The sequence below is a fragment of the Ceratotherium simum genome, chromosome 4 (genome assembly GCF_057802395.1).
Source record: "Ceratotherium simum simum isolate JZ-2026a chromosome 4, ASM5780239v1, whole genome shotgun sequence".
Taxonomy (NCBI): domain Eukaryota; kingdom Metazoa; phylum Chordata; class Mammalia; order Perissodactyla; family Rhinocerotidae; genus Ceratotherium; species Ceratotherium simum.
The window spans coordinates 20,847,532-20,860,048 of record NC_141903.1 but is presented as its reverse complement, the minus strand read 5'-3'; the positions used below and the strand labels follow the sequence as shown (position 1 = coordinate 20,860,048).

Sequence of the window (12,517 nt, the reverse complement as noted above, 5' to 3'; positions counted from 1 at the left end):
TGCTGTATGTGGGACGCAGCCTCAGCATGGCCGGAGAAGCGGTGTGTCGGTGCGCACCCGGGATCCGATCCCGGGTCGCCAGCAGTAGAGCGCAGGCACTTAACCGCTAAGCCACGGGGCCGGCCCCTAGATACCACTTTTTGAGAGTTAACCATATGCCCGGCACTGTGCTTAGAATTCTCATTCTTACTTCATTCCCACATCAATGCTGTAAGGCACCATCATGAGTCCCATTGTATAGATGAGGAAACAGCCCCAGAGAGATTAAATAACAAGCTCCCATGGGTATCTGGAGCCAAAGATTTAACGTCTGGCAGACTCTAGACCCCATGCCCTTAACCTCTATGCTATTGGCCTCCATCAGTGAGTTCCAAACCTAAGGGTCAGAGATCTCTAGGATCAGAGCTCCCAGAGCTATTAGAATATTCTACTGATAATATTAAAAATACAGATGTAGGAGACATGGATTCTGTAGGCCTGAGCATCTGCATTGTTAACAAGTCCCACAGTAATTCCCTGAACAGCCACACTCAGGAACTTCGGCCTGGAGCCCAGGCTCTGAGCAGGAGCCTGCCTTTTCACAAAGCCCCACGCAATTCTGCTTCAGGGAGTGGGCAGATTATACTGGAGAAACACAGGCTCAGAAGGACACTGAAGATCCTTCTGGTAACAGGATTCTGTGGCAGCTCCCCTCCCTCCCCCTACTGTGGTCCCTGGTAACTGGCCCCGTGTCACAGTTGCAATCCTCGCAGACTGTCTGGGACGGAGGAGAAGCTGGCACAGGCCACAGCACTTTACAGTGCACCTCAGAGAAAGTCTGAGAATCTAGTTCCCAGGCCCTCCCCCATCACCCACACCAAGTCCTGCTAGCTGCCCTCCCCTGAGCACCCACCAGTCGTTTATCCTTCTAGCAGCCTCCGTTGATCTAACTTGCTAAATATTAGCATCGGCAGAGCTCAGCCAGGGGCACGGGAGAGGGGCCCAGGAGGATGTGTAGCCAGGACCTCACACGCTATTCTCCACTCTGCTCTCCATCCTATTCCTCATTGTTAAGAGCTTGATACAAATGAAACTGTACAGAGGAACCCTGGCAGGGCAGGTCAGGCAGGCAGCAGGCAATTCATGTTTAACCCCTGTCTGACTGCAGGACTCGCCCAAGTGCATCCTTTAAGGAACTAGGCAAGAACCACTTCCTGGGAATTTGTCCATTCAGAGCTACACCTAAGGGGACATGTCCCACATCCCTACATCCAGAGCTTCCCTAAGAGGTAACCACCCTGCTACCCTTTCCTTCCCCCTAGTCTGTACCCAAGTGAGACGGAGTTACACAGAACTTCAAAGGCGGTACAGAAGGGAGGAAAGAAGGCACAGAGGTGATGTGCTCCCTCTGGGATGGGGTGGCAAGGCACAAGTGGTGAGCTTGGGCTCAGAGGTGAGACACACCTGGATTTGAATTCTGGCTCTGGTGTCTACTAGCACTGTGTAAGTCAATAACACTCCCATCGCACAGGGTCACTATGACAATCGACTGAAGTAATGGACAACGTTTACTAACAATCAAAGTCATATTTTAAAAGAATAGCTAACGGTCACTGAGTGTTATTAGACAATAAGCAGGGTGCAAACATTTTATTCAGTAGCCATTCAACACATACGTATTGAAAACCTACTATGTGGCAGGAAATATGTTCTAGGTATGGGGATGCAGAATGATAAAAAAAAAGCCCTGTTCTCAAGGAGCTGGCACTCACCACCTAATGTAAATCCACCAATGATGTCACTATTGTTTTTCCCATTTTACAGGTGAGAAAAGTGACACTAGAGAACCGTAATAATCTACCAGGCTTTAAACCAGGAATTGTCTGACATCAGAATCTACACTTGTCATGACTTAGTGGTACTGCCCTGTGCGGGCTCACTCTTCACAGTGCATGACACAGAGGTAGCATTTATTATCTATTCTGCTGAAGGAAGCCCACACATCAAAGGCGAGAGGGCCATGCCACTCCTTGGCAAAGGGTCAGATAGATATGCAGTGGCTGCATGTATATGAGCTACCTCCTCCTGCCCCAGGTGCCCACCTCCCTGAGACTCTGCCCACTCTCCCTGCAGCCCGGAACTTCTGATGCTCAAGGGGCCTTTTTGTGGTCTGATCTACCCTCATTTTTCAGTTGAGAGGAACCAGAACCCAGAGGAAAAGGAACTTACCCAACGTCACCCAGTGAGTTACTGTTAGAGCCAAGGGCAGATCCCAGTCTGCTGATATCCGGGCTCATTACTCCTGGGTGGGTCCCTGATGCCAGCCCCAATCCCCCATCCCCCACTCACAGGACTCAGCAGCCTCCTGCACTGTGAGCACCATCTATAGAACTGAGTAAGCCCGTGGGAGGCACCAGACCCACCAAGGCAAAGATAAGGAGAAACTGAAATGAGAAGCGGAAAGCTCAGAGATCACACAGCCAGGAGATGTGGAGCTAGACCTCAAACTCAGGTCCCTTGACTCTAAATGTTGAGCCCCTTCCAGGCCATCATGCACACATTCTCTTATGTTCATGCTCAGTCTCATATCCTCTCTCTCACAGAATCTGAGTTCAGGGACCAGGGAACCACAGTGAGTGCAGCCCCAGAGTTTTGAGGACAGAGCTGCTATAATATAAGAGTGATGCATTGAACAGATCACTACAGATGATTTATTGTATATCTTTGAAAGACTTCCTATGTAATTAAACTTGCCAGACATTAGTATGTAAGATACTACGCAGGCATTTAAAGAACAAGATAGATCTATGTGTGCCTAAGACATAATGTTAAGTTGGAAAAAATTATAGAATGTTATGTACAGGGTAATCTCATTTGGATAAAATATACATACACATACACACAATTATGTATACCCCAATAGGGATTACAGATGGAGAATAAGATTGGTTGGAAGGGTGAGACAGGAGAAATATTAGCACTGGAGAGCTTCACTTCTTTTAGTTTTACACTCCTATATTATTTGAATGTTTAACACACTAATTAGTTATGTAATGATAATTTTAATAAGCATTTTCTTTAAAAATAAACAACTTACCAATCAGGTAAAAAAAAAAGGATTTAACTGCAATCAATACCTCTCTTACTGATAGACAGTGAGCTAGGGACACACACACACACACAAACACAGTGTCTCCCACAGGTTCAGTCATGAACACTTCATCCCAGTACTATCTAGATTTCTTCACAAATAACCATCGCTCCTTACATTTATACTGTGTGTTAGTTTGCAAAGCATCTGTGCATGCAAGAAGTCGTATAGCCATTTAGAGGATGAGTTCTTAATCGGAGACAGGCTTGGAGGGCATGGACGCTCAACATCCCTAATGAAATGGAATGCCATATCTTTTTATTGGTGTATTTTATAGGTATCCATGGCTGCCACTCAATTCTCAAAGGGGTCAGTGGCCCAAATAAGATTACAAAGCACTATATTACATATCTCTGTTCTTTTTTTGCAAGGACTATTTCTAAAAGGATACATGGGAAACCAGTAACAACGGCCGCATCTGGGGAGGGGGGCATCTGGAAATCCGGAGGGAGAAAGAGACCTACCTTTCACTGTACACTTTTTTGTACTGTTTGAATTTATTTTCACTGTGATCATGTATTACTTCTTCAATTAAAATAGCCTAAAAGTACCACTTTGGAGAGAAGAGGGGCCTAACAACAATCTAGAAACTCAGCTGAATTCCTCTGCATTTGTATCATCATCCTGAAGATCCCATTTGGTATAAATCCTACCTATTTTCTCCAATCACAAGGAGCATGTTTCCAGGAGAGAAGCGCAATTGCTATGGAGATTTTCCATTGCAGCATTGCTTTATGAGTCTTGGGGGGCGACCTGAGTGTTACAGGGGTTTGAAGGCTGCTGCTGCTGTAGCTGCTCCTTCTCCAGAGTCCAAATTGAGCCATCTGGCATGCATCTCCAGCTCTTAAATCAGCTGGGCCACAGACACCCTTGGTTTCTTAAGGTGTCATGAGAAGGCTGGGAAAGTAAGGTGGGTGGACCCCACCAGAGGGAAGCGTGCAAAACAGAAACACATGGACAGCTCACCCGGTTTCCCCCTGTCAGCACGGCTGCAGGAATGATTTACAAGAGGCCAAGCCAAGTTCCCACTGCTCCAGACCGAGGGGCCAGAGGAAGAGGCAGCGAGAAGCAAGTCACACCTGCATGTTCCCTTTCCTCCTTCTTGGGACAGACATTGTTTACTTGCAGACTGCAGGTGGTGGTGGCTGGGCTTGTAAACACCACTGGGAGGCCAGTTGACTTGGCTCAACCAGGTCACTTGAGCAGGAGATTTGGGGCCACTGTTATGGCCTCCCAGCCAAAGCTTGTTTCCTGCCTAATTCCCCCTGGCTGACTCACCACAGAGACTCACAGAGGAAACATGGCCCAATTTATAAACGAACACGTGGCATCTGCAGCATGAGGAGCCCTGCATTTGCATGTGAGCCTGGATAGGTCTTAGCGTGGTTTCAGTGTTATAAGGTGATATTAATCCTGTACATCTGTAGAGTGCTGTAGGGTTAACATAGCACTTAACGTTCTCTACCACGCCTATCATTGATGCCCATTTTACAATGAGGAAACTGAGGACTCAGAAAATGACTTTTTAATGGCTGTCTTTCCTCCACCTGTGTAGGGCATAGGCACAGAGTAGGCACCCGGTATTAATTCATTAAAGGAAAGAAACAATCATTGAATGAATCAATTGACAAAGAGGAAGGGTACACAGTGGAAACACCTCCTACTGGCTCATGAGAGCCAACTGTGCACATACCTTCTCAGTTCGGCCTTCAGTAACATCACAGTGATAGATTTTTGGTCATGGTGGGAGTATTTTTGCCAGCATATTGGCAGATGCTACAAAAATCAGGGCTTTTTCCCCCTTTTCTTTTTCACAGAACCAGTTTATCAACACACTGGGTATAGGTACCACAAGGTATAGGCAATTGAAACCCAGGCAACTAGTACAGGCAATTAGAATATAGGTTTTTCAGATCATTTTCTCTTTCCCAAAAGGAGAGGAGAGTGGGAAGAGTCTAAATAAGTGATATTTATTATTTCAACATACATGTGTAGATCCTACCATATGCAAAGCACTAGGGCAGGCTGGAGGAGAGAAACATATTTGAGATAAAATTCATATTCTCAAGGAACACATTATTCTCAGGTACAAACTGTAAGGTGCACACAAATCACCTGGGGATCTTGGTAAAATGCAGATTATGATCCAGTAGGTCTGGGTGGGACCTGAGACGCTGCATTTTGAATAAGACCCCAGGTGATGTTGATGCCGCCCCACTGCAGGACACATCTAGCAAGCAAGGGTCTAGGAGATTACTGAGTGCTCCAACGTGCCAGCCAGTTCTAAACGTTAGGTATCTATGGCATTCACTCCTCACAGTGCTAGGGATATATTCCTCTTATCCATGTTTTACAAATGAGACCATCGAGGCCCAAGGCTGCCCAGCTGGTAAACTGCTACTGGCTCAAACCCAGGTGGTCTCACTCAGAGAGTGAAGAGTCACTCTCTTTCTAACATGCCACCCAGTTGGAACTTTTCAGTTAATTTTCTGTCTTGAAAATTATCCTTGCTTCTTCTCCCTTCTCTTCCTACCAGCTGCCCATTTGCTTTTTCACCACCTACAAGTACTTCTACCAGAGAAGAGCAAAGAGAAGTGGGAATAAATGCTCAAACTCATCAATCTCAAGAGTATGAATCATGTCTTTTATTTTCTATATTTTGATGCTTTGACATCTGGGCCTTGCCGCTCGAAGGTTAGCCAATTCCTAGAGATAGTGAACAACTCACCAGTGAGCATGCCTTTCAAATGCGGCTCTCACCCCCAGGCCACTACCCGCCTGCGCACTATCCCCCTGCCCTGTTCACCCCAGGGCCAGGTGCCAGACCAGGGACAGCCCCTGTGCCCCAGAGCCTGCTGAAGTTATTCAAACTAGCCAAACCTAAGCCTGCTTACCCTTCCCCACCTGCTCCTTCCTGCAGAAACCACAATAAGGGCTCTGCCCACATTTCCACCCCCCTCGCCCTCTGCCTCCTGAAGACCCCTGTGCTTCCCTGTGTGGCGCCCCTGGCAGGGCGTGGCCCCTCCTCTTGGGATCTTGAGTATAACAAATTGTCTTTTTGATGGCAGTCATCTCCTGCTCTGTTGGCTTCACCATACCTAAATAATAATAAAGCCTCAAGTTCCTCAGGGAAGAGAAAACTCAACCCCAGGATTTCCCTTGTCCCTCCACGCTCAGCCCTTCTCAGAGCTGGCTTGCATACACTCTCAATGGACAGCTTCTCAAGGTCCCCGCCCAAGGCCAGCCCTGCTTGTCCTGAAAATTCCATTCCTGAGGAAAGTGCCAGGTGCGCCCCCCCCGCACCTTCAGGGCCTCTTACCTTATTCCCCGGCAAGTGCTAAGCGTGACACTGGACTGTTCTGCCTTCCTCACCGTCCCGTGGTAAAAGCAGTGATCCTGGCAAGAAGAAAGGAGGAAGTCAGGCCCAAGAACACTGAAGGGCATGGCAAAGTTTATGTCCTGCGAAGGTCACAGATGATCCACGGCTTATTATATACCTACTGTAACCTTACCATCTTCAAAGAGCCTTCCAAGCCACCATTTTATTTGATCCTCATAATAGTCATGGGAGGTGGAACAAGGCAGTTGTCACCATCCTCACTGAACAGATGAAGAAGCTGAGGCCCAGAGGAACAAAGAGACTTGCCAAAGGTCTCCCTGACAGTGGGAGAACCCAGGATTTTCAGAGCTAGTTCAGAGCTCTTTCCACGGCATGATGTTGGCACTGGCTTCTAAAGAGCCCGCCTCTCCACTAGAGACACCTCTGTGACCCCCCCGTAGAGATGAATAGTGTCCCCCAAAATTCACGTCTACCCAGAAGCTCAGAATGTGATCTCATTTGGAATAGGGTCTTCGCAGATGTAACTAAATTAAGATGAAGTCATACTGGACTGGCGTCCTTATAAGAAGAAAAGACGACACAGAGAGACACACACAGAGAAGAAGGCCATCTGAAGACAGAGGCAGAGATTAAAGTGATAAAACTACAAGCCAAGGAGCACCAAGGATGGCCAGGAGCCAGCAGAAGCTAGGAAGAGGCGAGGAAGGATTCTTCCCTAGAGACTGCGGAGGGACTGCCGACACCTTGCTTTCTGACTTCTAGCCTCCAGAACTGTGAGAGAATCCATTTCTGTTGTTTTAATCCTCCAAGTTCATGGTACTCTGTTACAGCAGGCCTAGGAAACTAAGCGATCCCCCTCCCTTCCCCACCTCCCCTGAATCCTTGTATGTCTGGATCAGACTTGACTTGGCACCTGCATCCGTGGACGCATAGAGGTCTGATGCAGTGCGTCTCTAGTCAGCGTGTCTCTCAGCCATCTGGTCTTCCCAACACGGATGGATTCCTCTGTGACTGCAAACAGCTGTTGAGCACCGCTGTGTGCCAGGCCCTAGGCGAGGCCCCTGAGACACAACAGTGAGCACACACACAGCTCCAGCCTTCATGGGACTTATGGTCTTGCGCGAGCCAATCTTAATTAAAAAGCCGCACAAAGATATAATTACAAACCATGAAGAGTGGCTTGAAATAAAAGTTTGAGGTGCCAGCAGAGTGTTTATAAGTAGGGTAACTAGAGCATTTCTGAGGCAAACCAGGACACTGCTGAGAGGGCTAAACCAGACAGACGGGCACAAACCAGGACTGTCCCCAGCACACAGGGGGTGATAACAAGGGACACACTCCTACAAGCTTCTTCCAAATAGGTCAAGAGAAATAAGCTGATCAGGGGAGAGAGGAGGTAAGATCCCCAGGGCAGAGCCAGGCTCTTAAAAGGTCTTAAGAAGCATATAAACTACGTAGTTGCCGACACGGAAGCTTTCTCTTCCCCCCCCCCGCAGTACCCCGAGCCTGAGCAGCCCCAATCAGAAATCTCTGGCATTCACTCACATAACAGTCCAAGTGATCTGTCACCAGGACCATGCGCGCTTGTAGTGGTTCCTTGGTCCCCAGCAGGTTAAGGATGTGACCCAGGAGACAGCTAACCCACTCGTCTATATTCTCTGGCTCCACCTCCCACCCAGCTCTAGGCAAGAGTATAGCCTAATAATTAAATCCAAACATTTTGGCATAGCCAGGCCAGATTTAAATGCAAGCTACCAGCTATGTAAACAGTTTACCACCTCTCTCTGACCTCTAGCGTCTTCAGCCTCTACCTCATGAGGTGGTTGTGAGAATATCGTCCATTAAGGAGCTGGTACCTGGCCCAGAGCAGGCAGCAGTAAACATTACTGATCATATTATCAGCATTAAATTCTCCTTTGTCAAAGGCAGGTGTGGCCCCGATGGAGCTGGAAGGCCACCAAGCGGCTGAATCCTCAGCCTTAACTGCACCAATTCTACATCCTACCCAGCTGAGCCATGCAGCCAGATCACAGGATACAGGCCAGGCTGGCACTCGACTCAGGATTGGCAGTGTGGCTCGTCCACCCATTCAAGCTCACGCAGTCAGGAGGAGCGACAGGCACCAGCCCCTCTCTTTGCATCAAACTCTCCTGGACTTTATACAAGTTGGATTCCAAGCTTCAGAGGAGCACAAAGGAAAGCCACCATGCCTGGGACATCCCATAGCACCTATGAAAGAAGGTGAGGGGGGCACAACCCTTCTTCCAGCCAGGATTCCATCTGCTTTCAAGTGCCAGCCTGTCCACATGGCGTCTCCAACTACCCCTGGGCTCTGCGATCTGGAGGTGCACCATCAAGAGCTCAAGTTCTGACCCTGATCCTTAGCACTCAACAACAGGACCCTGAACTCCACAAGCCAGGATCATGCATGGGTGGAAGACGGTGCTGGGCCTGTATGGGGTAAATGGGGCTCATAGTTGTTGGAATGATGGAGAGTCAAGAAGTTCAGAAAAGCGGGTCAGCTATAGTTTCAAAAATCCCGGTACTTCTTCAAACAAAGAGAATTCAAATCCAGGGATGGACATTAAGAATTCCTGTATCTCTTCCCATCTTTGGATTGATGCTAACAGCGTTCACTGCCCGGGGGCTCTCTGAAATAGCGTAACAACTGACTTTTGTAGCATCCTTTCGATTTACAAAGGGCTCTCACACACATCATCGCATTTGATAATAATACCTGTCATTTACTGTAGTTAACAATTAGAGCTAACATGGATCCAGCTCTTACTGAAGGATAAACAACTTACATAGATTTTTTTCCTTTAATCTGATCACAGTCTTATAAGGTAGATATTTTTATTCCCATTTTTTGAAAAGGGAAACTAAAGGTTGGAGAGGTTTTAAGTCATTCACAAGGCCACACAGCAAAGTGGAGATTCAAACCCCTGTAGCCTGACTCTAGACCCCATGCTCTGCCTCTCCTAGCAAAAGCAGTCTCAGCAAAGTGCATAAGACCTACGTTGTCAAAGCTCTACAATCTTCTAGCACCGGCAGAGACTTAAGTTCTAGTCTAAACCTTGCCACTTACTGGTTATCTGAACTTAAGCATGTTACTTTTTCTCTTCTCCTCTCCATTTCCTCATCTGTAAAATATGGAAGAGATGTTTATAAATTCCCATTAAATCAGTGATTCATTTTACCCTTCCACAGCCCTGAGAGTCATATCTTAGCATATCCAATTTTCAGATGAGGAAACTCAACACCAGTCTAGTCAAAAGGGTTGTTTAAGGTCACATAGCTAGTTAAAGCCAAGACTAACACCCTGGCTTCAGACCCCAAACTCGGTAACTCTTTCTATTGGAACACATTCACAGACCCATTCCCCCAATGACCTGACCTAGATTAGGGCTGTAGCCTACAGGCCTGACTGATGAGTTTGATAAGGTTCCCAGAACTCCCACTACCCCAGGCCAAGTTTCGTAGTAGAGTATGGCCCTCAACATTTGGGTCAAGCACAGCTAAATGGTTTATTCCATTCCCATTTCTCTTTGAGTCCTCAGCTCCCAAATAAGCAAGCTGACTGGAAGCCTAAGGGGGCTGGGTGGGAGCTTTTCACGAGTCTAGGAGCAGGGGATGTAAGAAAACAACGAGTTGTCCCGTAGTTCAGCTAGGACGTGCTTTGGTCCACAAGACCTTCAGGAAGGAGGGGTATTCTGAAAGTGAGGGGAAGTTCTCTCCCATTCCTCTCTTTCTGAAAGGCCCTAACAACATCTCTGCCTAATTCTGAGAGCACAAAGAACAAGTAAATGAAGAGTCATGAAGTCATCGCATTCTTTCTCAGCTTCTCGGCCGGAAGGGGCCAGCCTGAGGGGGCTCTCATAGCAGGAAGCATGAGCTCATGGCAAACTTGTGCACTGAAACCATTCTTGAGCTGTGGGTACAGAAGTGCAGGATCCACATTCAGAGGAGGGTGCTTTTGTGAGGTCATGATGGCTAGGGGCTTTGAGGCAGGCCTGTCCCTCCTACTCCTCTCTCGGAGGCAAAGAACAGAGGTACCAAGGAAGAAAGGAGAAGTTTCAACCAAGGGTCATTGAAGAAGGTGTGGAGTCACAGTGGGACAACCTCCCCAGAGATGAGAAGACACCAACAACTGGCCTGCTGTGGGCACTAGCCACACTGCCAACTCCTTCCCCATCCAGGAAGGTCCTGGAGAAGAAGGCAGCATCGATCTTCATGTTCAATAGTCCAACACAGCCCCTCAGCTACCTAGGTACTATGCTCTAGACCTCTCAGATCTATCAAAACTCAACTGTCCTGTGTGCCTTTCCCCATTCAAGGGGAATCCAATAAATTAATCTGAGCTGTCAGTGACTGATAGTGGCTGATATTGTCTTCTAAACATTTGTACTCTGGCAGAGATATTTTAAAGAATGGGCCATGTGGGCATCTCAAGTTCCACAGGAAGCTGCTGGAAGAGCACTGAGGCAGAGAGGCCCGTCCTGCTGTCCTACACACCACACCTCCACATCTGCACGCCACAGAAGTCCATTATGGCCTGCCCCAAAGGCAGAAAGCCACTGCTGCTCCTGCTGGAGTCCATCTGCCCTTCCCCTTCACCACATCTCACCAGCGCAGAGTCTGAGAAGGATCACTCTCATCCAGAGTTTCTCAACTTGGGCACTATTGACATTTGGGCCCAGATAATTCTCTATTGTGGAGGGGTTGTCCTGTGCATTGTAGGGCATTTAGCAACATCCCTGGCCTCTACCCACTAGATGCCAGTAGCATCCACCTGCCAGTCACTACGATCAAAACTGTCTCCAGATATTTCCAAGTGTCCCCTCCTTTGCTGGCTAAAATGGTCAAACAAATGGAATATTTTAGGGTAATTGCATCTGATTGAAATTGGTATAAATCATTGTGAAGCATATTTACTTTGCTTTATGTTAGTTACCCACATACTAACAAAAGTTTAAGTAAAAGAAATGATTTAAAGGGGCCGGTCCGGTGGCGCAAGCGGTTAAGCGCGCGGGCTCTGCTGCGGCGGCCTGGGGTTCACCAGTTCGGATACCGGGCGTGCACCGATGCACTGCTTGGCAAGCCATGCTGTGGCAGCGTCCCATATAAAGTGGAGGAAGGTGGGCATGGATGTTAGCCCAGGGCCAATCTTCCTCACAAAAAAAAAAAAAAAGATTTAAACCAAAATCACTCTTGGTTGAGAACCACTACTCTGATCTCACAAATTCTAACAGGTCCTCCAGTAGGAAAAGCTAGCAAACCATGAAGAGTGTATGATTCATTACCTTAAATGTCTACCAGTGGGGTGTGGTGAACCAAACTAAAATGTATCCGTCTGAAAGATCATTTTTTATATGATATATCTTTGTGCAAACATCCAAACTCAAAAACAACTTTGAGGGGAAAAAATATCCAATATGAAGAAAGCAGTAAAATACAAAAATCTTCATAACCTAAAACCTTATTAAAAAGGCAGACTACAAAACCTTACACATCCATATGCAAACGAAACAATTAAATACTGATTTGGTGAGATGACGGGATTACCAGTCAATCATTTCTTTTACTTACACTTTTGTTAGTATGTGAGTAATTAACATAAAGCAACAAAAATGTATGCTTCACGATGATTTATACCAGTTTTAATCAGATGCAGTTACCCTAAAATATTCTGTTTGTCTGACCATTTTAGCCAGCAAAGAGAGGGTGCATTTATGAAACAGCAAATTCCCATTCTGCTTCTCCTGCTCGCTCCCTTGGTCTTCAGTCAGGGGAAACATTCCCTTCAGAGGCGGGACCATCTTCATCACACATCTCCTCACTTCCCGGGGGTAGGACCGGGACAGGGCAGCTGCTTCATAGCTATCTGCTGACCTGAACTTACCTCAGATTTCAGCGTGGTGGTCTGAGGGTTCCCACTTGGCGTGTAATGGGTTTCTGTGTAGGCTGGAGCAAAAAGGTGCCTGCAAAGAATAAAAACAGACATTTGTCTCTGGAGTTAATGGACTCCATCCTCCTGGGAACAGCAG

General features: G+C 47.2%; 1 protein-coding gene across 4 annotated transcripts in view; it reads right to left on the bottom strand.

Moving 5' to 3' along the window:
* The window catches only part of ADAM19 (ADAM metallopeptidase domain 19), an 80,268-nt gene that overhangs the window by 37,136 nt on the left and 30,615 nt on the right, over positions 1 to 12,517 (bottom strand). For all 4 annotated transcript variants that reach the window (XR_015551923.1, XM_004428591.3, XM_087429493.1 and 1 more), the window contains 2 exons: positions 12,373 to 12,451; positions 6,450 to 6,526 (listed from right to left, as the gene is read on the bottom strand). Coding sequence is in view for 3 of the 4 variants with exons in the window: in XM_004428591.3 (XP_004428648.2) it covers positions 6,450 to 6,526; positions 12,373 to 12,451 (156 nt within the window). In the remaining variant the exon portion in view is untranslated. The remainder of the gene's footprint in view (positions 1 to 6,449; positions 6,527 to 12,372; positions 12,452 to 12,517) is intronic.